At 41.4% G+C, this 27,683-nt stretch overlaps 2 protein-coding genes across 4 annotated transcripts; one reads left to right on the top strand and one right to left on the bottom strand.

Moving 5' to 3' along the window:
- Nucleotides 1-300: 300 nt before the first annotated feature.
- On the top strand, nt 301-4,864 carry cfap20 (cilia and flagella associated protein 20). Of its 3 annotated transcripts, none has more exons than XM_029658845.2 (6): nt 303-830; nt 1,291-1,370; nt 1,451-1,562; nt 1,870-2,058; nt 3,613-3,723; nt 4,710-4,864. In XM_029658845.2, exons 1-6 carry the CDS (start codon nt 747-749, stop codon nt 4,710-4,712), a joined length of 579 nt encoding a protein of 192 aa, XP_029514705.1. In that variant the 5' UTR covers nt 303-746; the 3' UTR covers nt 4,713-4,864. The 3 variants fall into 3 exon arrangements, with proteins under 3 accessions (XP_029514702.1, XP_029514705.1, XP_029514704.1); XM_029658844.2 differs by having other exon boundaries at nt 304-830; nt 4,707-4,864; XM_029658842.2 differs by having other exon boundaries at nt 301-830; nt 3,613-4,864.
- Nucleotides 4,865-4,952: 88 nt separating this feature from the next.
- LOC115128727 (diacylglycerol O-acyltransferase 1-like) lies at nt 4,953-27,605 on the bottom strand. The gene is made up of 17 exons (XM_029658841.2): nt 27,156-27,605; nt 26,650-26,737; nt 14,646-14,686; nt 14,327-14,412; nt 14,007-14,059; nt 13,399-13,504; nt 13,096-13,224; nt 10,597-10,671; nt 10,314-10,417; nt 9,830-9,868; nt 9,611-9,652; nt 9,465-9,509; nt 8,139-8,251; nt 7,831-7,896; nt 7,537-7,624; nt 7,357-7,419; nt 4,953-7,222 (listed from the first exon to the last, which is right to left on the bottom strand). The coding sequence occupies exons 1-17, from the start codon at nt 27,362-27,364 to the stop codon at nt 7,076-7,078; spliced, it is 1,494 nt and encodes a 497-aa protein (XP_029514701.1). The 5' UTR covers nt 27,365-27,605; the 3' UTR covers nt 4,953-7,075.
- Nucleotides 27,606-27,683: the final 78 nt, after the last annotated feature.

The raw sequence follows: 27,683 nt of genomic DNA, 5'->3' as shown, positions 1-27,683 counted from the left end.
TGGCACAGAATGCTAAAGCCCATTGACATAGGCTGTAACAAAAGCTAGCCAAAGAACTATTGTACTGATTGAAATGTTTTTGAAGTATAATGCAGCTGATTTGCCATGACACAAACATTATATTAAGCAGGACATTCATACAAGCCTGAAAGTACAAGTATAATCCAAATGTAGTGTGAAATGCACGCATAAACAACATGTAAATAGAGGCTTTTTTGCTGACTTTCTAAGAAATCCCCCATATTCTGCCACCAATTTGCGAGCATCGCCCTCATGTGGCAATCTTTGCAAACACAGAAAGGAGTGTATAAGGCCCCACCTAACTACGAGCTGGCTCTATGGAGTTTCCCATCTCCTCAAAAGTGCCTCTGGCCCCGCTAAAGCGTTGTGTTTCCATGGTAGCTGATACGAGTCAACAATGAAGTCCGCTGTGATAAGGGGGCCGCCTGACATTTTATAGCAACTCAACAACACAAAAGGGGAAAAGGCGAGCAAGTGCATGGTTTATATTGCCGGTACAGATGGTGGTGCCGGACGGCAATTACTTTAGTAACATTTCTGAAGGTACTTTTCATAGAAGACGCGTATCTTTTGGGGCGTTTTGCGAGGCAGAAGGAAGCACCATTATTGTGTGCCACACGGAACTTGGAGTTGAAGCGTAAGCTAAATCAATTAGCTGAACTAAAGTAACGTTAGCAACAAGTAACAACACATCCACATGAGACGGCGTTATAAACGCACAGAAAATGTTTAAAAACACATTTCAAAGTGGATTCCTATCTATATTGTATAGCATTGGGAGCAAACCTCTTCAGATATGGGATAAAAAGGTAAGCAACGATTTACACAAGCTTACGCATGAATTTGCTTGCTAATTTGACAAGGCTAGCTTTATTGCAGGGCTTGGTATGGTGGTGAGCTCCAGAGAGCAAGTAGCTAACTTTAGCCATATAACTAGCTAGATAACCAGTTTGCGCATGACAATGCAGTATACATCTAGAAGTTAACTAACGTTACTAAAGTTAAACTGCCCAGTGTCTAGCTAGCATTAGGGCATGTCATGCTGTAAGCTTTGTTCTAACTCCGATTTGAAGGCTACTGTGTTATCATGCCACTGTCATAATCAGGCCTTTAGTTAGCTAGCTAACGTCAGTTTATTAGCTAGGTTAGATACCCATTAGTTAATCAGAGATGACCTAATCTTCCTGAGTTCACATTCAATAAAACACATTTCTTAAAAGTAATTGTACACGCTAGCTTACCCATTTCAAAATGTTGCTTGTGCAATAGGTCAGGAACGGCCACATAAAACGGATTACAGACAATGACATCCAGTCGCTGGTGCTTGAAGTGGAGGGAACAAATGTCAGGTAAACTTGTTCTATGTTCACTAGCCTGTTTTCTCTTACTCGGACAACCACACCTAACCGTTTCTCTTCAAATTCAACAGCACAACCTACATCACATGTCCGGCAGACCCAAAGAAGACACTTGGCATCAAACTACCTTTCTTGGTTATGATCATCAAGAACTTGAAGAAGTATTTCACCTTTGAAGTCCAGGTAGGTTATCATCCAAGTCAACAACCAGATCCATTGCATATGTATACAAAGAAAGCTGTACAATATTGTAAAACATGTAAAGCAATTCCTTATACAGCAATGCCTGATTGACACCATAAGGGCTGACCCGTACTGCACTGGCTCATTTAAATTCTATTCATATTCTTCTTTACAGTGTGGTCCCAGCTACAATGGTGGATGCGTAACCAGGCCAGTCCAGTACAGCTCGCTTCGGTTTGGCTCAGTGGTGTGAAAAGGGTACAAGTGATCAGTTTGACTGAGCTTAGCTCTCCCTTTCCAATCGCAGGTGTTGGATGACAAGAATGTGAGGAGGCGGTTCCGGGCCAGTAACTACCAGAGCACCACGCGGGTAAAACCCTTCATCTGTACCATGCCCATGAGGCTGGACGATGGCTGGAACCAGATCCAGTTCAACCTGTCTGACTTCACACGGCGGGCCTACGGCACCAACTACATCGAGACACTCCGTGTGCAGGTCAGTCAGAAAGGCTCATGGACCAGGGTCATGGTCCAAGACACACTATACAGATCTCTTACCTAGCCTGGTCACAGGTCTGTTTGTGCTGCCTTGCCAACTCCTGTGGTCATTGGCATGCCAAGTTTGGTGATGATAGGGGTTGGCAAGACTGTACAGGCGGACCTGGGACCAGGCTATCTCTTACGTCAAACTTTGAATGATCAGTTAGGCTATGTTTGGAATAAGATTAAATGGCACATTGCATTACCTTGCCTGTATTTCCCACGCAGTATATACACACAGTCAGTCAGCAAAGCAAAGGCTAGCTTTTTCAAACAGAAATGTGTATCCTGTAGCTCTAACTCCAGTTTTGGGACACTGTAAAGTCCATGGAGAATAAGAGCACCTCCTCCCAGCTGCTCACTGCACTGAGGCTAGGTAACACTGTCACCACCAATAAATCCACGATAATTGAGAATTTCAAGAAGCATTCCTCTACGGTTGGCCATGCTTTCCTCCTGGCTACCCCAACCCCTGCCAACAGCTCTGCACCCCCTGCAGCTACTTGCCCAAGCCTCCCCAGCTTCTCTATCACCCAAATCCAGATAGCAGATCTTCTGAAAGAGCTGCAAAACCTGGACCCGTACAAATCAGCTGGACCCTCTTTCTAAAATTATACGCCACCATTGTTGCAACACCTATTACCAGTCTGTTCAACCTCTCTTTCGTATTATCCAAGATCCCTAAAGATTGGAAAGCTGCCGCGGTCATCCCCCTCTTCAAAGGGGGTGACACTTTAGACCCAAACTGTTATAGGCAGGGCAGGATGGATATAAGTCTATCTAAAGTATTCGAAAGCCAAGTTAATAAACAGATCACTGACCATTTCGAATCCCACCGTACCTTCTCCGCTGTGCAATCCGGTTTCCGAGCTGGTCACGGGTGCACCTCAGCCACACTCAAGGTACTAAACGATATCATAACCGCCATCGATAAAAGACAGTACTGTGCAGCCGTCTTCATCGACCTGGCCAAGGCTTTCGACTCTGTCAATCACCGTATCTTTATCAGCAGACTCAACAGCCTTGGTTTCTCAAATGACTGCCTCGCCTGGTTCACCAACTACTTCTCAGATAGAGTTCAGTGTGTCAAATCGGACGGCCTGTTGTCCGGACCTCTGGCAGTCTCTTTGGGGGTACCACAGGGTTCTATTTTTGGGCCGACTCTTTTCTCTGTATATATCAACAAAGTCGCTCTTGCTGCGAGTGATTCCCTGATCCACCTCTACGCAGACGACACCATTCTGTATACATCTGGCCCTTCTTTGGACACTGTGTTAACTAACCTCCAAACGAGCTTCAATGCCATACAACACTCCTTCCATGGCCTCCAACTGCTCTTAAATGCTAGTAAAACCAAATGCATGCTTTTCAACCGTTCGCTGCCTGCCCGACTAGCATCACTCCTCTGGACGGTTCTGACTTAGAATATGCGGACAACTACAAATACCTAGGTGTCTGGCTAGACTGTAAACTCTCCTTCCAGATTCATATTAAACATGTTTTGTTCCAGATCCATGCAAACTGCCGCATCCGGAGAGTGTACTTCTCTGACCGACTGTACTCAGAGGATGAGCTCCCTGCAGAGTTCAAACTGTATTTACCCGTACAGAACAAAGCAAAGGTGAGCACAAATAATGTCAATTTTAAGATACATTTTACATTTTGTCTTAATGTAGGCCTACAGCCAATGTTTCCTAAAATAAATTTCCCGGCACGGAGCTAATTTTAGGTCTGCTGAGCACCAACTTGAGCGAAAATTCTGTGTCACCTCTGGCGCGCGTTTACTGTGAACACTGAGGCCTGCTTAAGTTAGTTTGCTACTGTGGCTATTTTATTATAATGTAGGACTACCAGAGTGGCCTATCATCAAAAGCAATGGAGAAAATGCATCCCATAACATTTTAACATGGAACTATTGAAATAGTGAATAATAGTTCCATGATACAGCCTACATTTACATTTAAGTCATTTAGCAGACGCTCTTATCCAGAGCGGCCTACAGTAGCAGTGTGATGCTTATTGGTTCTTATTTATACAGCACTGCCCCTTCAAGACATAAGAAAGCTTTTACCTGACTTGCTTTTCAAAGATGGCTAGAAATGTACACATTTTGTGCTTTTGTTGGAAGCCATCACTCCTCCATTGCTGACTAGCTATAACTGTGCTACTAACTAGGAAAAAATATCTTGCTTTGATCCCAAAACAAGCACATCTATTCACGACCGCTCGTGCCTGTCAATGCAATAGAATCCATCCGACGATGCGCTCTGCCTAAAACTAAATCTGACTGAGTCGTGCATAGTTCATTTTGTTTCCGTATGTTGCATTGAAAGGGGGCTAATATGTTGACTCGAACACAGAGAAACGTTGACAGTGACGTTCAGTTCAATCTCGTGCGTCTTCGCGGGCTGGTATTTCTTCTGGACAACATGGAGGGAACATTGACTACAGTCTGCACCCCAAATAGCACCAAATTCCCTTTATAGTGCACTACTTTTGACCAGGGTCCATATGCAGCTCAAAGAATGATCTGTTGAAGAAAAGTACAATATGGATTGCAGTTCTTGTAGCTAATTGACATGTTTGTCTTCTGTATTTTTATAGCAGTAGGGCAGCTGAATCCATTCTCCTCCTCCATATCTGCAGATTGTCTGAATTTGTTGTAATGTTTGTTTTTCTTTCATATTTTGGAACCATGTGATTGTTTCCTAAATTCTTGTTTCTCTGCACAATAAACATTGTTTAGCATAAAAATCAGCAAATTCCAAGTGGAACCCTCAATTATTGTGCAACAATGTACATAGTAAACTCATGGTTATTACATTATGTACAAGAAAGCAAATAGTCAGGTTACAGATCCACAGGCAGGGTTTTATTTCATAGAAAACAATTACTCTCACCTACATATGCAATCCTGACTTCACACTGGTATTCAAGGTTCTAGAAACATATCACCCACTAGATTGGGGGCTTAAAATAGATCTTTAGTTGAGTTACAGTATAAACAAACATCACATTCTGAAAATACCTCTTACCTGCCCATCAAATACACACTAATCTTGAAATTGTAAATGAGCAACCTTCCTGAATGAAAAGTGTAAAGAAAGAATTAAAACTTAACTCAACCAATACTTATTTTCTACAATACATGACAATAGAAACTAAGCACTTTAGTTTCTCTGAAGTGAGAATACAGGCTGGATTTGGTTTGTGGCTCATGTAGAGATGTCAGGCACATGGGCATGAATGAGTAGGCCCTTTGCTGAAGAAAAAAGGCATGTATAGACGGTCCTATTGAACATGAAGGGTTGAGGGCTAACTAGACCACAGTTCCAGTATACTAGTGACAACACAAAGGATCACTGCAGTGCAGGTCTGGAATGGTGTAAAGGGATAAATGCATACTGTATGTTTGGTACAACAATTAATATGCTTGTTACTGTTTGGATCACCAGCATCTTTTTAATAGGATGGCAATATTGGCATATAAAACATCAACTTATTTTACAATACATTGTACTTAAGCTCGGATGCACTTTGAATATATCATCTTAAGAGCACTAGTCTATTTCGTACATTTTTTGGGGGGAGGGGTAGATCAGTTTTATTGCAGATTGACTTTAGGTAAATATATATTTTCCTCCTAACTCTACCACCCCTTCCCTAATTGGAGGAAACCAATGAACAACTGTTTAGGCTTCTACTTCCAGCTTATACACTTTTAGCCCCCCCCCCCTTCAACTACACTCAACCCCTCCCAGCTATCTCACCATCCAGTTTTGATTTATTTTCCATATTTTAACTGTGCTGTTTCAAAGTTCTGAACCTTTTCTCTTCTCAGTTTACACATTTGAATTTTTTTTTGTTGCCAAGAGTGTTATTAATGATCGATATGACTGACTTTATAATCACCCAGTAGTGCTATTTGCTGAGTTAAATCACAACATTTACCTGGGGGAGTTAACTCAGCCATTCCTGAACCTGTGACCAAAAACAAGCTACATATGGACAGTACCAAAACAAATGATAATGATTGTCTCTTCGCCGCACATTATGCAGAGCTGGGATGGTTGTATCCCCTATAACATTCTATTGGGTTGCAAGAATTTTGTATAAATCATTTGAATTGAAAAACAAAGTTTTGAATCCGGCGTTGTGTGTATCAGTTCATAAACATGTGCCATGGAATCGGTACATTAAATCTCTTTCTAGCTATTTTGCAATATATGGCACAGGCTGTACTTTTCTAGGTCCTTAAAATGAAACTGGTGTACTTTGTCTTTAACGCAGTGCTGACAGACAAGTTCCTTACTTTCTCCCCCTTCTACTTGCGGTAATGCTGCAATTAGTTGGTTGTAATGGAGTAGAACAGACATTTCCATATTTGTCTTAGCTGCATGTGCAACAACTCCACCAGTTCCATTTATATAATTTACAAAGATTATAGCAAAAAAAAAACATTTATTAGCAAACAGCATGCAGTGTAGTGCAAACACATTACAGTTTCACAAGTGTAATAACAGATTTGGCTTGACTTATGCACAATACATGTGACTGGTTATTACTGCAGCCACATGAGTTCACACAACTTCAAATAAAATACTCAGGTCATTTAATCAAAGGCAAAAAAGACGTGTCAAACGCATGAGAAAAAGCAGCACTTCGATATTAAGGTTTATCTATAGGAATGTCTGCGTTGATCTTCATAATTGTAGACTAAGTAAGAAACCGAGAAAAGGCCTACAAATGTTCTCTAGTTTTGTCAGGGCAGTGTTTCACAGCAATGATATAGGACGGGAGCCAAGTCTCTCTGATGTATAAGTGCATTAGAGAAATTGTTTCTGGAGGCCAAACTATTTACTATTAGTAATTCAGTCAAGCTTCATATAATATATTTCCCTTTCAAAGTAAACATTTGACATTCAATTTGTCCTTTAGTATAATGTATTGCTCCTCTGCTTGCGACCAACTGTTCATGATTGTGACATGTAATGTATTACATAGTAGTCATGGACGTACATCAGCACGGCGACGGGCTGGCCAATGATGAGCGAGATCCAGACCGCAGCGTTGCCATGGTTACCTCTCAGGAAGCGGCCGACAAACCAGGCGAGTGGGATCTGAAAAGGTCAGTTTTAGGGGGAAACCGTCCTTGAACTCTAAAGCCAGGTCCTTTAAAAACCTGTGTGTGTAACCATTAACAAAGGACCATGTCACCCAAATCCACTGTTTGATAATGAAAAGGTTGTCTGACCTGAGACATCATGCCCATAAACGCCCACAGTCTGAACATTTTCAGAGGAACGCTCACCAAGTACTGAAAGAGAGGGAGGAGGACTATTACACAGTGCAGCCTTTAACACTGAAATGTAAAATCAGGTAAGTCAAGTGTGAAACCATGAGTCAGTGTTCGATGACAGCCACCCACACGAACCTCGTGAAAAAAGGCGGAGACCAGGAAGACGGCCGTCTGGGCGACCCACTTATTCACTCCCCTCCTCATGATGGGCTTGTAAAAGTGGCTGTGGAGAACGGATGATGAAAATAAATTATTTATTAGTTTGGAACTGTAGACAGTAACCAAGAGTGTACTTTACAGTAGATCTTAAAACCATCCGTTATGTCACAGAAGGTTACGGCACTTAGTGAACACACACACTGCCATAAAGTCAGTGCTGTAGGTGGTGGTATTGTTCCAATAAATGTTATTTCTTCAACTCCTACTCACCGGAGGCACCACTTGTGCACAGGAATGTTCCAGTTAGACCAGAAGTAAGTGACCGTCTCAGAGTTCCTACAAAACAACATGTGACTGGCTCAGAGAGACAAAGTTGCAACTGTATATGACATGGAGGGAAAGGATGTGCAGGGCAGCCTCGCTCGAAGTAAAACATATTTTTTTGACTAAGCTATTTTAGTAATACATCCATCACTACATGTAACCCAAACACATGGTACAATTCACATGGTATCACTGCACGAATAACACCAACTAAAAACAAATACAAAGCTAACTGGAAATCAACATCCACTTACCACCAGTCCCGGTAAAACTCCCTGTCTCCAAACTGCATCAGCTCAGCTACGAAGTTCATGGAAGAGTGGAAAAACCAATAGAAAAAGATGAGCCAGATTAAATGATTGGGAACCTGTTGGGGTAGAGGGGAGAGGAGAGGAAGCCTTGTGCCATTAGACAGTCTGGACATGAAGGATTATGTACATACAGTACCAGTCACAAGTTTGGACACCTACTCATTCAAGGCTTTTTATTTATTTGTACTATATTGTAGAATAATAGTAAAGAAATCAAAGCTATGGAATTATGTAGTAACCAAATATTTTATTTGAGATTCTTCAGAGTAGCCACCCTTTTCCTTTGACAGCTTTGCACACTTGGCATTTAACTTTTTTTTTTAACTACATGATTCCATACGTGTTACTTCATAGTTCATGTCTTCACTTTTATTCTACAATGTAGAACATAGTGAAAATAAAAACCCTTGAATGAGTAGGTGTGTCCAAACTTTTGAACGGTACTGTATGTATGTGTTGTATATATTTGATGAAATAACACATTGGTGCATATTATTTCATCAAACAGTGTCCTTAAAGCATTAGTCAAACTCAGTACATATATACTGAACAAAAATACAACATGCAACATTTTCAAAGACTTTACTGAGTTACAGTTTATATAAGGAATTGAGTCAATTGAAATAAATGAATTAGGCCCTAATCTATGTATTTCACATGACTGGGCAGGGGTGCATAGGACCACCCACTTGGCAGCCAGACCCAGCCAATCAGAATGAGTTTTCCCCCACAAAAGGGCTTTATTATTACAGACAGAAATACTCCTCAATTTATCTGGTGGACATTCCTCCAGTCAGCATGCCAATTGCACACTCCCTCAAAACTTGAGACATCTGTGGCATTATGTGACAAAACTGCACATGTTAAAGTGGCCTTATTGTTCCCAGCACAAGGTGCACCTGTGATCATGCTGTTTAATCAGCTTCTTGATATGCCACACCTGTCAGATGGATGGAATATCTTGGCAAAGGAGAAATGCTCACTAACAAGGGTGTTAACAGATTTGTACACAAAATTTGACAGAAATAAGCTTTTTGTGCGTATAGAACATTTCTGGGATTTTTTATTTCAGCTCATGAAACATGGGACCAACACTTTACATTTTGTGTTTATATTTTTGTTCGGTGTAGTTGATTTTTATTAAAACAGTCTATTTATGGGGGAATCTACTTTGTCAATTTAATATTATTTTTTTTGGGGGGGGGGGGGGGCAGGTACAGCCCTAATGGAGACATGGGTTTAGGTTATGGGGTCTGTATTTGTACTCACAGCCAGTTTCAACATGCGCTCCATCATTCTGGAAAAGTCCATATCCTGCCATAGAGGGTACATGAAACGAAGTCACCCCCCAAGTACAAAGGAATGGAGCAGTTGAATAGACAGGAGTCCAACAGACAACAGATGTTAATATTTACCTGGAATGGTTTCATGGAATTCTGAATCGTCGGCACTATCCACTGAAGAAGAATAACATCTAGATTAGTGCATCTGTGAGACATGGTTAACATAAAAGTGTATCTTGTGATAATAAAGTCACCCATTAATCAAAATCATTTTAATCTGGTTTGATGAGTGAAAATACACCAAATAGTAACTAAGGTAATGTCAGTATGGATAACACATCAAGAACGTACCTGTTGTACCAATCCAATCAGTAACTGTATGAAGAAAAGCTGGAAAAGATTTTAGATCCGTTTTTAGATGACACAGCATCTTTAAAATGTATTAAAAGGGGCAATCAGCAGTTGCGACATCATAAATCAAAAAAATAGATATGTACCCATTGATTCTTGAAGGATGTAACTTAATAAATGCCTCATGAGATTAGTTTGTTTTAGTCCAATGTTTGTGAACAAAGTGAATGCAAACAAACACTGCATAGCCTCAAAACATGGTCAAAAAATAACATGGATGGGACGTTCTTGCATCTATGAATTTGAGAGTGATTACATATCTCCAGTCCCATCTCTCAGCTTTTTACTGAAACAGTTGTGGGGAAAAACACTAACTGCGAATTGGCCCTTTAAAATATGTTTTCATGATCGCACTGTGTATTATTTAGGGTGTATGTATGTAAATAGCACAGCTCTGTTTTCCTGATATGATCTTTGACCTCACCATCTCAAAGAGTCTCCTCAACAGGAAGCTCTTGCGTATCCGTGGTGACCGGGGGAAGTTCAGCTCATAGCAGAGTGTTGGGGCAAACACAAAGTAATATATATCTGTGGAGGGAGGACAGCGAAAACACACAATAAATTCATTCATCTTACACATTGTCTTTTCAAGAATTTTGTATGTAAAAAATAGTTTATTTGGATTTTATGGATTGATTTTCTTTTTCCCAACTGTACATTGCAACTAGCTACTAGTCATTATGTTCTGCATCTCTTTCGGTTCTGACCTCTGTGTGTGAGATTCCCAGGGTAGGACACATGAGAATGTACAGCTGATCCATTTGACTGGGCCACAGATGGACCTATGGGGGCATAGAAAGTGTGGATGGAAAAAAAGTATTATTTCTGACAGCAGTACTTCTATACAACCAATAGATGGCGATGGCAGAACAGTAACTTTTCAGAAAGTGTGACATTGCTGCATACATGAGGGTGCATCTAATCATCTGTGTGTGTGTGTTCGTATTTATTCAGGGGGCAAAATATACATATTTAAACAAACGCTGAAAGCTTTTCGCAGTAAACAACAGCCCAGCCAAATAAACAGGTCACAGAAGTTACTCAATACAGCTAATTAAATACCCGTCTATTTCTCCTCACATCACATGCATTTTGGAGAGGTCAGTGTAATTATCTTGGGATAGCCAATCAGATCTCAGCCAGCATCCGTGTTATCGAGGGTGCAAATTGAGAGAAGACCCAGAGCTGTGTGTGAGAGTGAGTATGTCAACATTCTAATTTGGCGATGCTATCCAGTTGACTTAATTACACTAGCGGCACTGGAGTAAAGATCACAAATACCAATAATGTCAACCAGGTAGAGTATTATCCTCTGGAGGGTGTCCTGTAGAAAGATGGCAGCCGTAGAATTTGAAGGACCTCTATAACATTTTTGGCTATTTGTGCTTTTACTTAAATTAATTTATGTCCTAATTACACACACACACAGCAAGTAAGGTAGGTAGTATGAAGGTAAACCTGTATGCGGAGTTCATCTCAGCCTATATTGCCTTCACGTTTTGGCCCTGACAGAGATATGGATTTCCCCAGAGAACACTGCTACTCCAGCTGCTCTTTCGTCATCTGACTGTTCTCTCATAATCCGAGAGTATCTGGTCGTCGCGGTGGTGGCACAGGGCTATTCATTTCTCTTAAATAGCGATTTTCTCTTTCCCCCTCTCTCAACTGTCACTCATTTGAATTCCATGCAGTTACGGTCACTTCTCCTCTCAAGCTTAACATTATTGTCATCTATCGCCCACAATGACATTGACACCTTGATCAGCTAATTTCCCAACGATGGCTCACCACTAATCGTACTGGGCAACTTTAACATACCGACACCTTTCCCCAATCACAATGTAGGCAATATGCTTGACCTCACCTTAATGTCTCTGGAAACGACTTAGTTTCCTTTTCTCTCCATCAACCCTTCCTACTCAGCCCCTACCCAGATGGTCATGTGTCGCTGCAATCTTCACTCTCTTCCACTACTTTATCCTCTTCTATCCTATCCGCTCTCCCTTCTGCTAAATCCTCGTCCTTCCCGTTTCCTGACTCTTTGACCCTACTCTCCTCCCTTACCGCATCTTATGACTCTCACTGTCCCCTTTCCTCCCGGCCGGCTCGACCTTCCCCTCCCGCTTCATTGCCGAGTCCTTCACTGCGTGCTAACAGAACAGGACTGCGGGCAGCTGAGCGGAAATGGAGGAAAACTACCGGAGGACCTATCATCCTTCCACTCCCTCCTCTCTACCTTCTCTTCCTCAGTATCCGCTGCTAAAGCCACTATCATTCTAAATTAAAATATTCTGTCGCCAACCCTGGGAAACTCTTCTCCATCCTCCGGAATCCTCCCTCTGTGGACGAAGTCCGCTACTCATTCACTAAGCCTATTGAGCCCACTCACACAGAACTACCCCACTTGACCCCATTCCCCTCCTCCCATTGCGCACTTCCCTTATCAAGTCATCCTTGACCACTGGCTGCGTACCCTCTAACTTAAATATGGCCAGAGTCCCCTCCCTTCTCAAGAAACCAACACTTGATCCCCTTTCACGTCAAAAACTACAGGGCGGTATCCCCAATTTATTTTCTTTCAAAAACACGTGAGCGCCTCTGACCAACTCTCTCGTTAGCTCTCTCAGAATGATCTTCTTGACCCTAACCAGCCAGTCTTCAAGACGGTTCACTCAACCGAGACCGTTCTCTTCTGTATCACAGAGCCTCTCCACTGCCAATGCTGACGCTCTCTCCTCATACTCCTAGATCTATCCGCTGCCTTTGACAACTTGAACCATCAGATCCTCCTCTCCACCCTCCCGCCTAAACTACTACAACTCGCTGTTGGTTGGGCTCCCCGCATGTGCAATCAAACCCCTGCAACTTATCCAGAATGTGTATTCAACCTTCCTACCCCCCCCCCCCCCCCCCCCCGAAATGTCCGAAACCCTACCTCTTTGAAGAGTATCTTAAATAACTGCCACGGTGCCCCCGACACACCCCACCCCAAAAAAGGTCACTTGTCTTTTCCCACTAACACTGACTTTGCTGATAGATACTTTGTTGAGGGAAAATGTACATGATATGATGAGTTGTCTCACCAAGCTATGTTAAGATGAATGCACTAATTGTAAGTCGCTTTGGATAAGAGCATCTGCTAAATGACTAAAATGTAAAGTTAGACACAGTGGTACTACTGGTCATTAGTGGTCAGTAGTACTCACATGAATGGGAGCGGGTCAGGGTGCGGGCTTTGGTATGTCTAATCTCTCTGCACCACATGTTAACGTCTTTATAGGAGTACAGCTTCATGAAGAGGATGGTGTACACACCCAGGGCAAAGACTCCACCAGCTGGACAAGAAAAATATTATTATCATCAAGCTTTACAAAACTATTTGTGTCTCTTAAATACATCCACTCTGAGAAAAGTATTTAGTCTTTTTGATCAAGAAATATTTGAAGCCTAGACACATTAGATTATGTATATGACCATGCAGTGTAAGCATCACGATCAGGCCATCTCACCTGGGGTCATGGAGGTCAGCGTGAGCACAGTGGCTGATGGGAAACAGAGGAGGGTAGTCAGATTGACCAAGTAAAGGAATGTTCCAGTAGTCTCTGAGATGGTGCCCTGCAGAGCAACAGGAATTAAAACAATTGTTAACACAGTGGCCTGAGCACAGGATTACAATTAAAACTATTTGGGATCTCTGTGGGACTGGGGTGGTCTAAAACAGCTGCCTCCAGAATACATGTACCAGTAAGAGTGTGGGTACCAGTGAGGCTGTGGGTTCGGATCCAGCCCACGCTTTCTAGTACATCCTTTCCCCTCTCCTCCCACCTTCCCTGTCAGTCTTTCACTGACCTATCTAAAAAATATTAGTAGGGTGAAATACAATATAATCCTTATCTAACCAAAAACAACAAGTGACCTTCCAAAGACACAAAGAACAGCCCATGTTGTCAACCAGCTAGAGGAGCCACATTGGTTTTGATTAGAGGAAAATGCTGCCCCCCTCCATTTCCAGCTAACAGATGTCTGAAATGCTTGTGTTCACGAGCAACAGAGAGATTAGTAAGATTTCACAGTGCATCGTTCACATTAGTCCCAGACATTATGGCACGACACTCACCACAGATAGCCTCCGCTCCGTGTACAAAGCTGCCATTATGAACACGTTGGAGACTGCAGGGGAGGAAAAATAAAAACAGACTCTGGTACTCAACAAAAGACAGCCGTATAATATTACTACAATGTTGTTCCAAAATGAGTACATTTGCCCACACTTGGTGGAAAAACACTTGATGGTATTTTAAAACAGGTATAAACGCAGGTTGCTAAGCAACAAAAGCCAGACAATGAGCTATTCAAATAAATAGATTTTGGAAGATGTACAAGCACCACAATAATACAGTTAGCATGCCAAATAGGAAACAGATTTAAGCTATATACCAATGACCAGGCATGGTGCAGGCCAGCTATATGGGTCTTTTAAGAACAGTGAAACAACTTGGATAGGGTCCACCAATATCCCATATCTATCAGAGAGAGGAGGGAAAGAGAAGAAAATAAAGTCACATGGATGGATATTTTTGTTCACAAGGAGATAGTTATGAGAGGCTTCCTACAGAAGCTGCGGTCAAAATGAATAGATCTCCAGTCGTGATGGGAGATACAGTTAGGATCTCAGTGATAAACAAATGATGATATAGAAGTTTAACATAGCCTAGACTAATAGTTATTTGGGGTGCCTATAGCTACACATACTTACTTTAGGAGATTCTCCAGGAAAAGGCGTGCATTGCTCAAGACCTGCAATTGAAGAGATTTTGTAAATCAGTGTGTGGCAGGTAGCCTAGCGCTTAAGAGCATTGGGCCAGTAATCAAAATGTGCCCTTGAGCAAGGCACTTAACCCTAATCGTTCCTGTAAGTCTGGATAAGAGCGTTTGTTAAATATGAAAATATAAATGTTAAATGTGCTTTAGAGCTGACCCCATTTAGTCGACTGGTCGATTGTTTAGTTAATAGGCGGTTGGTAGACCAACATTTTTTTTGTCGATCAATGGCAAATATATATATTTGGCACCTGTCGGAGTGGACTAATCCATTTCAGTCTGCGGGGATGACACACCAGTAGTATATTTACCATAATTTCTAAATCTACAATGTTTGTTTGGTTATGGAAAATGATTTTAATGCATTGAATATATTATTATTACACTCTTACCGTTGTCATTGAGGTGTGGACATGTTTGCAGAACGCATAACCTAGGCTACATTTGTGAGAAAAAGTTTATTTAATTCCATTTGTGAGTTGTCATTTTATTAATTGTCTGTTTGGAACGCTCCTGTCAATCTTGAGAAAGGACACAAACAGTTGATTACGTATAGACTAGGCCTACCTCAAATCAAATCACATGTTATCACATACATATATTTATGAGATGTTATTGCGGGTGTATTTGATATGCTTGTGTTCCTAGGTCCAACAGTGCAGTAGTATCTAACAATTCACAACAATACACAAATCTAAATGTAAAATGGAATTAAGAAATATATAAATATTAGGATGAGCAATGTCTGAGTGGCATTGACTAAATACAGTAGAACACAGTATATACATATGAAATGAGTAAAATGGTATGTAAACATTATTAAAAGTGATGAGTGATTCCATGTCTATGTACATAGGGCAGCAGCCTCTACGGTGCAGGGTTACGTAACCGGGTGGTAGCCGGCTATTTAACAGTCCGATGGCCTTGAGAGAAGCTGTTTTTCAGTCTCTTGGTCCTAGCTTTGATGCACCTGTACTGACCTCGCCTTCTGGATGATAGTGGGGTGAACAGGCCGTGGCTTGGGTGGTTGCTGTCCTTGATGATCTTTTTGGCCTTCCTGTGACATCGGGTGCTGTAGGTGTCCTGGAGGGCAGGCAGTGTGCCCCCGGTAATGCAGGTGGTGATACAGCCCGACAGGATGCTCTCAATTGTGTATCTGTAAAATTTTGAGGGTCTTAGGGGCCAAGCCAAATTTCTTCAGCCTCCTTCACCACACGGTCTGTGTTGATGGACCATTTCAGATTGTCAGTGATATGTACGCAGGAGAACATGAAAATGTCCACCTTCTCCACTGTGGACATGTCGATGTGGATAGGGGCATGCTCCCTCTGCTGTTTCCTGAAGTCCACGATCAGCTCCTTCGTTTTGTTGACGTTGAGGGAGAGGTTATTTTCCTGGCACCACACCTCCTCCCTGTAGGCTGTCTCATTGTTGGTAATCAGGCCTAGTACTGTTGTGTCATCTGCAAACTTGATGATTGAGTTGGAGGTGTGCATGGCCACGCAGTCTTGGGTGAACAGGAGGGGGTTGAGAACGCACCCTTGAGGATCAGCGAAGTGGAGAGGTTGTTTCCTACCTTCGCCACCTGGGGGGGCGGCCCGTCAGGAAGTCCAGTACCCAGTTGCACAGGACGGGGTTCAGACTCAGGGCCTCAAGCTTAATGATAAGCTTGGAGGGTACTATGGTGTTGAATGCTGAGCTATAGTCAATGAACAGTATTCTGATGTAGGTATTCCTCGTCCAGATGGGATAGGGCAGTGTGATGTCAAAGACACCATCTGTGAATCTATTGGAGTGGTAAGGAAATTGAAATGGGTCTAGGGTGTCGGGTAAAGAGGTGACATGATCCTTAACTAGCCTCTCAAAGCACTTCATGATGACGGAAGTGAGTGCTACTGGGCGATAGTCATTTATTTCAGTGACCTTTGCTTTCTTGGGGACAGGAACAATGGTGGACATCTTGAAGCAAGTGGGGACAGCAGACTGGGATAGTGAGAGATTGAATGTCCGTAAACACTCCAGCCAGCTGGTCTGCGCATGCTCTGAGGACGCGGCTAGGGATGCCGTCTGAGCAGACAGCCTTGCGATGGTTAACACTGTTAAATGTCTTACTCATGTCGGCCATGGGAGCATGACGGTCTCACGGTCTCTACGACGTGGCTGGTTTTCCCTTTGTAATCTGTGATTGTCTGCAGACCCTGCCACATACCTGGCCTACGCACAAATATAGGCTTATAAATGTTCCCATTTGGGGATCTGATACTATTTCCAATTGTCTTAACTCAACATCACCGTGGAGCTTCTCAAAGTAATTTTTTCCTTTGCCTCAAAACAGCAAGTAAACAAAGTCTGTTTTTACATTAATTTAGAATGACAATAGTTCTCAACGTAAACAATATTTAACATCTTTCCAGCTCTCTCCAATGTTGATAGCACAAGCTTTGTGCAGACCAAGTTAATACAATGTTTCATGTTCCTTGCAGATAGGTCATGTGTAGCCAATGTGATTTATAGGATATTTTTTATTCAGGATACTTTCTACCTGTGGGCTGCAATGTTTTTATTTGGTGGCTTTATGGAAGCTATTTTTACATATAAAAAGTTAGTTTTAGATTTGTATAATTTTCATTTACATAGAGTTTTTATTAAACCCATGACATTGATTTTGAGATGGTAGCATTCTGTCATTGAACCACACCATCTACCACAAACGGTTACAGCATAAACTCGTAACTTTAAAAGGAAGAACCACTGTATGATGACCTTATTAGAAATTAAACTGTTCCACGAAAACGTGCAAATGAAAATCATAACTGGCACGCAGATCCCTATAAATGGTACGATAACTTGGCACGCCAAATGGAAAAGGTTGCCGACCGCTGGTGTAGCCTATTACCCTGTACATTACATTGGTGTAGCCTATGACCCTGTACATTACATTGGTGTAGCATATTGACCCTGTACATTACATTGGTGTAGCCTATGACCCTGTACATTACATTGGTGTAGCCTATGACCCTGTACATTACATTGGTGTAGCATATGACCCTGTACATTACATTGGTGTAGCCTATGACCCTGTACATTACATTGGTGTAGCCTATGACCCTGTACATTACATTGGTGTAGCATATTACCCTGTACATTACATTGGTGTAGCCTATGACCCTGTACATTATATTGGTGTAGCATATGACCCTGTACATTACATTGGTGTAGCATATTACCCTGTACATTATATTGGTGTAGCCTATGACCCTGTACATTACATTGGTGTAGCATATTACCCTGTACATTATATTGGTGTAGCCTATGACCCTGTACATTACATTGGTGTAGCCTATGACCCTGTACATTACATTGGTGTAGCATATTCCCCGGCAACGTCAGGAGCTTATAAAAGGTTGAATCTGCAAAATCTGCAAGCAGCAAGTGGAGGAGGGTCAGTATTTAGGCTCTTCTTTAGAAATTTGTGTGTCATAAATTTTTATTTGATCGCTGTGCTTAAAGCATCAGACAAGCACAGTAGCCTACATATAGTTGATTTTATTCAAACATAGAATGTGTCTTTATAAAAATGCACATGTTGAAAAATGTTGACCAATTGATTGAAAGAAGAGACGACTCTTGGTCGACCAATATTGTTGTTGTTGGCGCTAATGTGCTTTATCAATTGGAAATCATATGGGAGTGTTCACATCAAAAGGTACACTGTGATAGTAAACTTAGGCTATGCCATTCTTACTAAAGGGATTCTCCAGTACTTTTGTATACTTTTTAGCCAGTAGTTATGAAAGTAGCACTCATGAGCCAAAAGTTGTCCCTAAAAATGGCATACTACATCACATTATGTGCAGATTTGTGCACCACGTCGTTGCTCTCCCTCTGTGACTCATATGGCGTGGCGCTGAAGCTCATTGGTTGAACTCGAATTTCTAGGGTGCAGCACAGCTTCCAGAAAAACAGACAGTTGCTTTCTACTAGAGATTTCATGGTTAATTGAGGTAAGACAGTAATTCTGCTCATTGATTATATATGTATGAACTATACGTTGACACATCCAGCCCAAAGCGGGAGGTTTCAAAAAAGACTTAGTAGTCGCCAAAGTTCCGGAGCATGTCTAACTCCTCTATTGTATTGACAAAATTCATACAAACAAAATCATATGAAGGAAAAGACAATGATCAGTAGTCATTTCTGTTCCAGGGTGTTAGTTTAGTAGTTAGAGGAATGCATACCAGTCTGGACCAGAGATAGGATCCCATCTTGATTTTGACAGGTCAAAGTCAACTGCCCCATATTGATATGAGCCATACTTAATCATCTCCCTTCTATGAAGGCTGATAATCTATTCTGGCAAAAGATGACCCTGGGGACCAACCCACACGAGGCAGAGGAACTTGATACAGTATGGCTTGTTTTTCCTCCTGTATTTCTCCAAAAACAAACAGGAGATGAGATGTGGGATCAACAAGGGTGAAATAAATATGTATAAGGCTAACTTTCCTCATTTCTCACAATGTACCTGTTCTGTCATCTGATATAATTGAACTGCAAATTTGCTCTCAGCCCCCCCCCAAAAAATACTCAATACTACCTGTATGTTTGAGCTATAGGTCTTCACAGGTCTAATACATTTGACCCCTTCCCAAATGGACCCCGCTTTCCCACACAATCCGATATGCATAACTTATTCTTTTTTTAAAGGAGACCCGTTTCCGAATGGACTCGAGGATAGTAAGACCCGTTTCCGAATGGACTCGAGGATAGTAAGACCCGTTTCCGAATGGACTCGAGGATAGTAAGACCCGTTTCCGAATGGACTCGAGGATAGTAAGACCCGTTCCGAATGGACTCGAGGATAGTAAGACCCGTTCCGAAAAGGCCCGTGAAAAAAAAGACCAAGAGACCCATTCAGAGAGTAGAAAAATCTCTAATTAAATATATATGTAAAACAAGCTCTGGCCAAAAGGGTGTTCAGCATCCCTAGCAGCTCTGCAAGTACGGAGAGGATATTCTCCGCTGCAGGCCTGCTCTCCAGGCATCTTCGCATGAGCCTGAAGCCACAGACAAATTTATTTCAAGGCTATAAAATTATTTAATACAAAGAAATGTTGTTTAAATGCTGAGGACCTAATGTCCCCGACTCCCTACCAGCCTAGTGTGTCACACTCACAATGTGTTTATTTGTAGGCTCCTGAACTATTTAGAGTGTTTATATGCTGTTGAATATGACACGTAGCCTATTTAAAAAGGTGAGCTTTTACATTAAATGTTCATGTTTATTCAAATACTTTTCATTCAAATCATATGGTTTGGTTTCAATATGAAATGGTAGATCCATGTAGCCACAACAATAGATGGGTGTTGGTTAAATTGTGATTTTAATGAATGGAGCCAATTTGGAGTGGCAGTTTTCTTCCTGGGAGTGCGGACCGCTCCATGAGCGATGAGCGGGATTTCCGAACACTCAACTCCGCTCACATACTCTGGAAGCAAGTCCCCGCAGCAATGTTCCATATTAATGGACAGGCAGTTAACCCACTGTTCCTAGGCCGTCATTGAAAATAAGAATTTGTTCTTAACTGACTTGCCTAGTTAAATAAAAAGGTTAAAAAATATATATATATATATATATTTTTTTTTTAAAGCATCAATTATACACTACATTACCAAATGTATGTGGACAACTGCTTGTCGAACATTCATGGGTTGGTCCCCCCTTTGCTACTATAACAGCCTCCACTCTTCTGGGAAGGCTTTACACTAGAGGTCGACCGATTATGATTTTTCAACTCCAATACAGATTATTGGAGGACCAAAACAAGCCAATACCCATTAAAATCGGCCGATTTTTGTAATAATGACAATTACAACAATACTGAATTAACACTTAAGTTAATATATACATAAAAATCCATTTGAAACATGTTCAATTTGGTTTAAATAATGCAAAAACAAAGTGTTGGAGAAGTAAAAGTGCAATATGTGCCATGTAAAAAAAGCTAACGTTTGAGTTCCTTGCTCAGAACATGAGAACATATGAAAGTTGGTGGTTAATTTTAACATGAGACTTCAATATTCCAAGGTAAGAGGTTTTAGATGTTGCTTCCAGAGGCATGTTGGAACTTGGTAGTGAGTGACAGACAACTTTTATGAGCTACACACTTCAGCATTCTGCGGTCCCGTTCCGTGTGCTTTGTGTGTCCTACCACGTCGTGGCAGAGCCATTGATGCTCCTAGACGTTTCCACTTCACCATAACAGCACTTCCTAATTGACCAGGGCAGCTTTAGCAGGACAGAAATGTGATGAACTGTTGGAACTTGTTGGAAAGGTGGCATCCTATGACGGTGCCACGTTGAAAGTTAGAGCACTTCAGTAAGGCCAATCTCCTGCCAATGTTTGTCTACGAAGATTGCATAGCTGTGTGCTCAATTTAGGTTTTATACATCTGTCAACAGTGGGTGTGGCTGAAATAGCCAAATCCACTAATTTGAAGGGGTGTCCACATATTTTTTTATATATAGTGTACATGACCCATTAGATATGGAAACTGCAATATTGATGGTTTATTGACACAGCCTACATACAGTGGATAGATGGAGCCTAGGCCAGGAGCCCTTTAATAGAAAGAGAAACCTGGTTAGGCCTACATTAAGCAGCACATGCAAAGGAACAAGCCCTTTCTAACTAGCTGGGCATCATTGTGACAGAAATGATATTTTCTTACGTCAGATGGCATCACTCCTACACAACGTTTGTCAGGCGGAATCTGACGTAAGACGATGTGGTAAGCCATCTGTAAAGGATTGTTGCAAAAAGGACAGTGGACGTCATGCCCATAGAAATACATTCAAATTAATTATATTTCTATGGACATTCCTCGCTGTTAGATCTGTTTTCTAGCCCACATATCCCCTCTTCCCAGCAATTTTCCACTTGAATTTCATAATTATTCATTACCCGGTACAAAGAATATAGGGATGATTTCTGGGGAATGGCATAGCGATCATGTTTCAAAGACAGATTAATACCGGCTTTGGAAATTAGACTTCTCGCTCAGATGCTTTGAAGACGACGGGAAGCTTTTCCAGCAGTCTCTCTTCAAACAGCAATAAATGGGTGTTTATTTTTAGCTAGAAGAAATGGGATTCTGTCCGCATTCATTTCAGTAATTATCATTTAAGAATTCCTCCCCTCTGTCCGTGCAAGTTAGAAATGCCATGTTCTGCCAGAAAAACGATAAAATACCCTTGAACTTCCAGTCACGCTTTTGAAGGAGAACAGGAAAATGGTTATCCTCAAAGGAAGAAATAAATTCTCACCTCAGACTGTGTCCTCACTTGACCTTAGCCTTGGGGACAGAATTAACTGGAACACATCATCTGACAAATCAAACGCTTGATGGGAGTCATGAGTGCTTTGGCCTCCCCAGCAAAGTCAACTGACAGCTAATGCCCATTGCCCACTCCATTACTGTAACAATGCCAGCAGCCTAGCATACCAGGCAGACCTTGTTTGTACTGTGTAAATAGGTTGCACCTTGCTTATCTAAACAATGCAAACTTGACTGATCAAAACATCAGAGACTGCATTAAACCTAGCTAAAATGGACCTCCGGTTTGTCTAATGGACCTATGCCAGAAAACTGGCTTGGCTGTGTTGTTCGACCCATGTCTGCCAGTAGGCTACATGAGGCAGGTGGAGTAGTACAAGGAGTCAAAATATGTGAAGTGACACATTGTAGAGAGATTAGAGTAAGAACTCCTGTCAGACTCCTCTCACTGAGAGAAACAGGAGGACAACGTGTTAGTGTTAAATACCCACCACAGAGTCTATCTGCCAACGTGTCAAGAGAGGGGTGGTGACTGTCTTTTCTGTCACTGCTACAATGTAAAGTTTTAGTTTGTTGATATAAGGGCACGAAAGTGATGAAGTGAGTGAGTGAGTGGCTGGGTGAGTGAGTGCGAGAGAGTTGAATAAGGCAAGCTGTATAACACATGGCCAAGAAGCATCGGCTCTCGTCCTAAGTCCTTTCATAGCTCACATAACACTTCTCTCTCATAATAAAATGTGAGGCGGGAAGGGACGAGTTCCTTATTCTCTTATCAAACAGATAATCATTTAATGTTTGCCATGCACAGGCGTAGCATGGATAAACATCATGTTTACTATTGCTATTGAGAGACAGCACTGAAAAGAAATGACCACACTGTTGAGTTACAACAGTTAACTACTGTATGCATGATTCTCACTGTGTAGACAACAGCACAAGAGAAGCTGAGTTGTTTTGATACCTAGCTGAGATAGGCAGACCAACTGCAGCTATTGGCAGGAAAGAAGAAATGTAGGCCTACTGAGAAAGATAACCAACCATCCATCCTCAAAGTTGATCAGAGTTCAGTCTGCACAGATCCAATCAATGCCCTGATTGACAGAAGAGTATTCAAAAAAATTTCAGTCTGAGTTCCAGAGTCTAAAAAAGACAATATGGGTCCATGCAGATTGATTTGAATAGCCCCACTATAGCTGCTCTGTTACCAGCAGCATCACTATATTCTCTCTGTGGCTCTAACCTCAGGGCACCTCTCCTACCGCAACTGGCTTCCAGCTGAAATAGATCAAAGACCACGGAGTGATGGTGGTTCACAGGGTAACCAGAGGCTTCTGCACAGCCTGCTCTATGAAAATGTAGCAGTGGCCTACTTCTGAATGTCTGTCTTCAAAACACCTTTTTCACAGAATAATCACCTGATCTAAGCGTTTTAAGCATAAATAGGTCTAGACCATTTCAGTGGCAAAACAGGGGCATAATCCCAGGCCTAGATTTGGTAGTTTATTTGGATCCCATTGGCTGCTGGGAAAGCAGGCGCTACTCTTCCTTGGGGTCCACACAGAACATGTCATAATAATGAACATTAATAGACAAAAGCAGGTCAAGGACAGAACCCCATACATTTAAAAACACAATGCCACACAGCCTACATATCAGTACATACACACAAAATATCTATGTCAAATAGGGGAGAGGCGTTGAGCCGCGAGGTGTTGTTTTTATCAGTTTTTTTAAAACCAGGTTTGTTGTTTATCTGCAAAATCTGAGCTGGAAGTGAGTTCCATGCAATCATGACTATATAATACTGCATGTTTTCTTGAATTTGTCCTGAATTTTTGGGGTCCTGGATTTGGGAACTGTGAAAAGACCACTGGTGTGTCAGCGCTGTGTGCAAGTTGACTATGTCAACCATTTTGAATTTAACACATTAATGTTGCTTATAAAAAACAGTGATGCAGTCAGTCTTTACTTTTAGCCAGGAGAGTCTGGCATGCATAGTATTGATATGATCACTCCAATTACAGTGAAGAGGATCGAAGTGCATCTCTTTATCACAGGCAGATCCCTCCCCATCTTTACAACCATTGAATCAATAGGGTTTGACCATGAACGTTTACAATCCTAGTTAACACCAAGTAATTTAGTCTCCTCAATTTGCACAACAGACACACCATTCATTACCAGATTCAGCTGAGGTCTAGAACTTAGGGAATGATTTGCACCATATGCAATGCTTAGTTTTAGAGATGTTCAGTTTATTACTGGCCACCCATTCTAAAACTGACTGCAACTCTTTGTTTATGGCTGCAGTGGTTGCTGACACGTACAGGGTTGAATCATAAGCATACATAGACACCAGGATTTCCGTTACGGAAAATGTGGCACCGGAAATTTGACCGGCAACGTTTTAATTTACCAGACCCATATGCATTGGGTGCTTAAACCGATTAGAACGTCCACCCACGGTGCTCAGAATGACACAAATCACATTTAGAATATGGTAACTCATATGAACAGAACATGCAAGTCGAGGATGCAATGATGTGCGGTCCTTCTTACCGAATTCTGGTGTACTTTGAACAGAATAACTGTCCACATGTACTTTTCCTCAGCCAACAAGCTGAGTAACGAACAGTAAAATCACTAGCCTATGTCAATCTACTATCATAGAAAAGTTTATGATACCTATTCTATTGGTCAGCTTGTTGAGAAAGAAATAGCCTATTCCTTAAACGGTCTCTGGGACAGTTGAGACTATAGATTCCAAATTCATACAGCCAGTAGGCCTAGCAAACATTATTTTATTTTTTTTAACATTAAAAAGCAATAGGTCTGATGCATTTTTAACGGTCATCCAACTCGCAATTCCAACTCGGGAACTCTGGCCTCTTTCTAGGGCCCCGACTTTCCGACCTGAAGATCACTGAAGTCATGATTTAACCTTGTATTTTTCAGAGTTCCCAGTTGTCTTGAAAGCACCAAAAGATGCTGTAGCAGCAGCTCTCATGCCCTTTTTTGACAGCTCTCATGACAGATTTTGCACTCAAAGGTTCTGTATCTGTACACGTGATAAATAAGATACATAACAAATATACTGTACACACATGCCAATTTAATTCCACTAAATTATGCAAATTAACCTACAGACCAATAAGCATGACCAGTCAAATCAATTTCCATCAATGAAAAGGTTAAAAAGCAATGGGATTTGTACTTCTCCCGGACACCTTGCCGGTGGCAATTTTATTTATCAGCTTTTCTTAATAAATATATATTTTTTTTTAAATAGACAAAAGCCAGCTATTACCTGCTAACGGAAACCCTAGTAGAAACACTGGCTTTGCTTAATGCCAGTTGCAGGTCATTAGTAAATATAGAAAAGAGTAGAGGGCCAAGAGAGCTGCCCTGCAGTACACCACACAATTACATTTTTTAAAGAAAACCCTGTGTTATATTAGAAATATTGCCATATCGTGGATTCAGAGCTGAGGTTTAAACAAGTTGTGGTCAATTATATCAAAGGCTATAATGAAATCTAACAGTACAGCTTCCACAATCTTCTTATTATCAAATTATTTCAACCAATCAGTCATTTTTTGTCAGTGCAGTACATGTTGAGTGCCCTGCTCTATAAGCAGGCTGAAAGTCTGTTAGTTTGTTTACAAAGAAATAGCATTGTATCTGGTAAAAAACTAATTTTCCCAGAAGTTTGCTGTAAGCTGATTGGTCAGCTGTTAGAGCCAGTAAAGTGGACTTTACCATTCTTGGGTAGTGGAATGACTTTGGCTTCCCTCCAGGTCTGAGGACAAACATGGTTAATAATAAATTAAATAAAAAATTATATATGAGGCAATATATTTCACTACTATTCTCAGTAGCTTTTCATCTAAGTTGTCTATACTAACTAAGTGGTTTCTCATTATTGATGGACAACTTTTCCACTAACTTTATAAAATTCTAAATTACAATGCTTTTCTTTCATTATTAGTTGTTTTTTAATGCATGAATATGTTGTTGTCATTTCATGCCTAAGTTTGCCAGAGAAAGTCATTAAAGTAATTGGCAACATCAGAAGGTTTTGTTATGAATAAGCCATGTGATTCAATGAATGGTGGAGTTGAATGGCTTTCTGCCCTTCGTTTAATTTAAAGTATTCCAACACTTTTTCCCATCATACATTGTGAATTATTTTGGTTTCATAAGACAATCTTTTTTTTGTTCAGTTTAGTCACATCATTTCTCAATTTTACAGTAAATTTGCCAATCAGATATGAACTCCTTTTGCATCGTCCCACCTAACCATACATCTTTTCAATTCCTCATCAATCTACAGGGCCTTAACACTTCTAGCAGTCAGTTTCTTAATAGGCGCATGCTTATCAATAATTGGAAGAAAAAGAGTGCATCAAGTGCAGCATGCTCCTTATTAATCACATCAGACCCCCCCCCATTTAAATATATATATATATATTTTTTTTAGTGTGTACCATATAAATATAATTATTAATCATTCAATTTCTATGGTGTGTACATGTCCATATTTCCTTAATCATAGAGGTGGATGACAATTTAATATGCACAGAAGGCAGGCTAGCACTTACCAGCATGACCACACACCAGTTGAGGATGCCTCTATAGTTACTGTATCCACTGGCTGAGCTGAGCAGGGACTCCTGGAGGACATGGCAGCTGGGGAGCCAGTAATAAGGAGTTGATTAGTTGAATCAACACACTTTGTTGTGCATCATCCAGCCAGGACCAAGATTGAGGATCACTGAATGGTGTACAGCCACTGGTGTAGCACATTTAAATTCACTGCAGAATAGCTACCTGATCTGCAAATGTAGCCTATAGACATGTGGCCTAGATTTCTCTCAAACACGTAGCTAAGCAAAGAGAACATACCTGGCTGATTAGTCTTTGGCCTCATATTATGAGGAACCTATAGTTAATACCAAAGGCCTTCAATGCATTTTAACATTTTGAGTGACAAAAGATCAGTGGCAGGCAGCTAGAACTGAAGACATGGGATTGAAGACGTGTCTGTGAGCTCAAAAAGCCGTGTGTTGTGCTCTACGGTGTGTTATGCTTCTGTGTCATGCTTTACCTGAGTCTTTCGCAGATTGTACTCCTCTCCTGTGGTGTCCTGACCGGCTCGTGCACCTGTTTTTCCTTCTTCACCTTCCCGTTGCTGTGGCTCGGATGGCTTGGCGTTTTTTCCCCTGCGCTGGTCTGCTTGCTGCCATTGGCTTGTTTCGAATTGCCCCCCGCTGGCGTGGGGCCGATGGTTGATCTCCTTGTCCTGCCTGTCATCATTGGGACTCCGAAATTTCCGAAATTTGATACATTCAACCTTATCTTGCTGGAATTGCACTAGACGTTTCTCCCTCAAGTCTCGGCTGGAAAGTCCAGCCCGTGTTGTCAGCAAGCTGTAGCGGAGCGGGCTGCAGTCCCTGTTGTAAACGTCAACATTCGGTTGATTCAGGAGGAGCGATAGTTTGTATGAGATTCTACGGCGGCTCGCTCTGTCGTCCTGAAGTGAACCGACGAGGACTTCGGGAGTTGAAGTTATTTATGTACTGCTAAGTGGCGCACCGTTTTAATAGTTTTGGATTAAGTCATTATAAAAAATCCC

This window comes from Oncorhynchus nerka, linkage group LG4 (assembly GCF_034236695.1).
Source record: "Oncorhynchus nerka isolate Pitt River linkage group LG4, Oner_Uvic_2.0, whole genome shotgun sequence".
Classification (NCBI taxonomy): domain Eukaryota; kingdom Metazoa; phylum Chordata; class Actinopteri; order Salmoniformes; family Salmonidae; genus Oncorhynchus; species Oncorhynchus nerka.
This window is presented reverse-complemented; position numbering and strand designations above follow the sequence as displayed.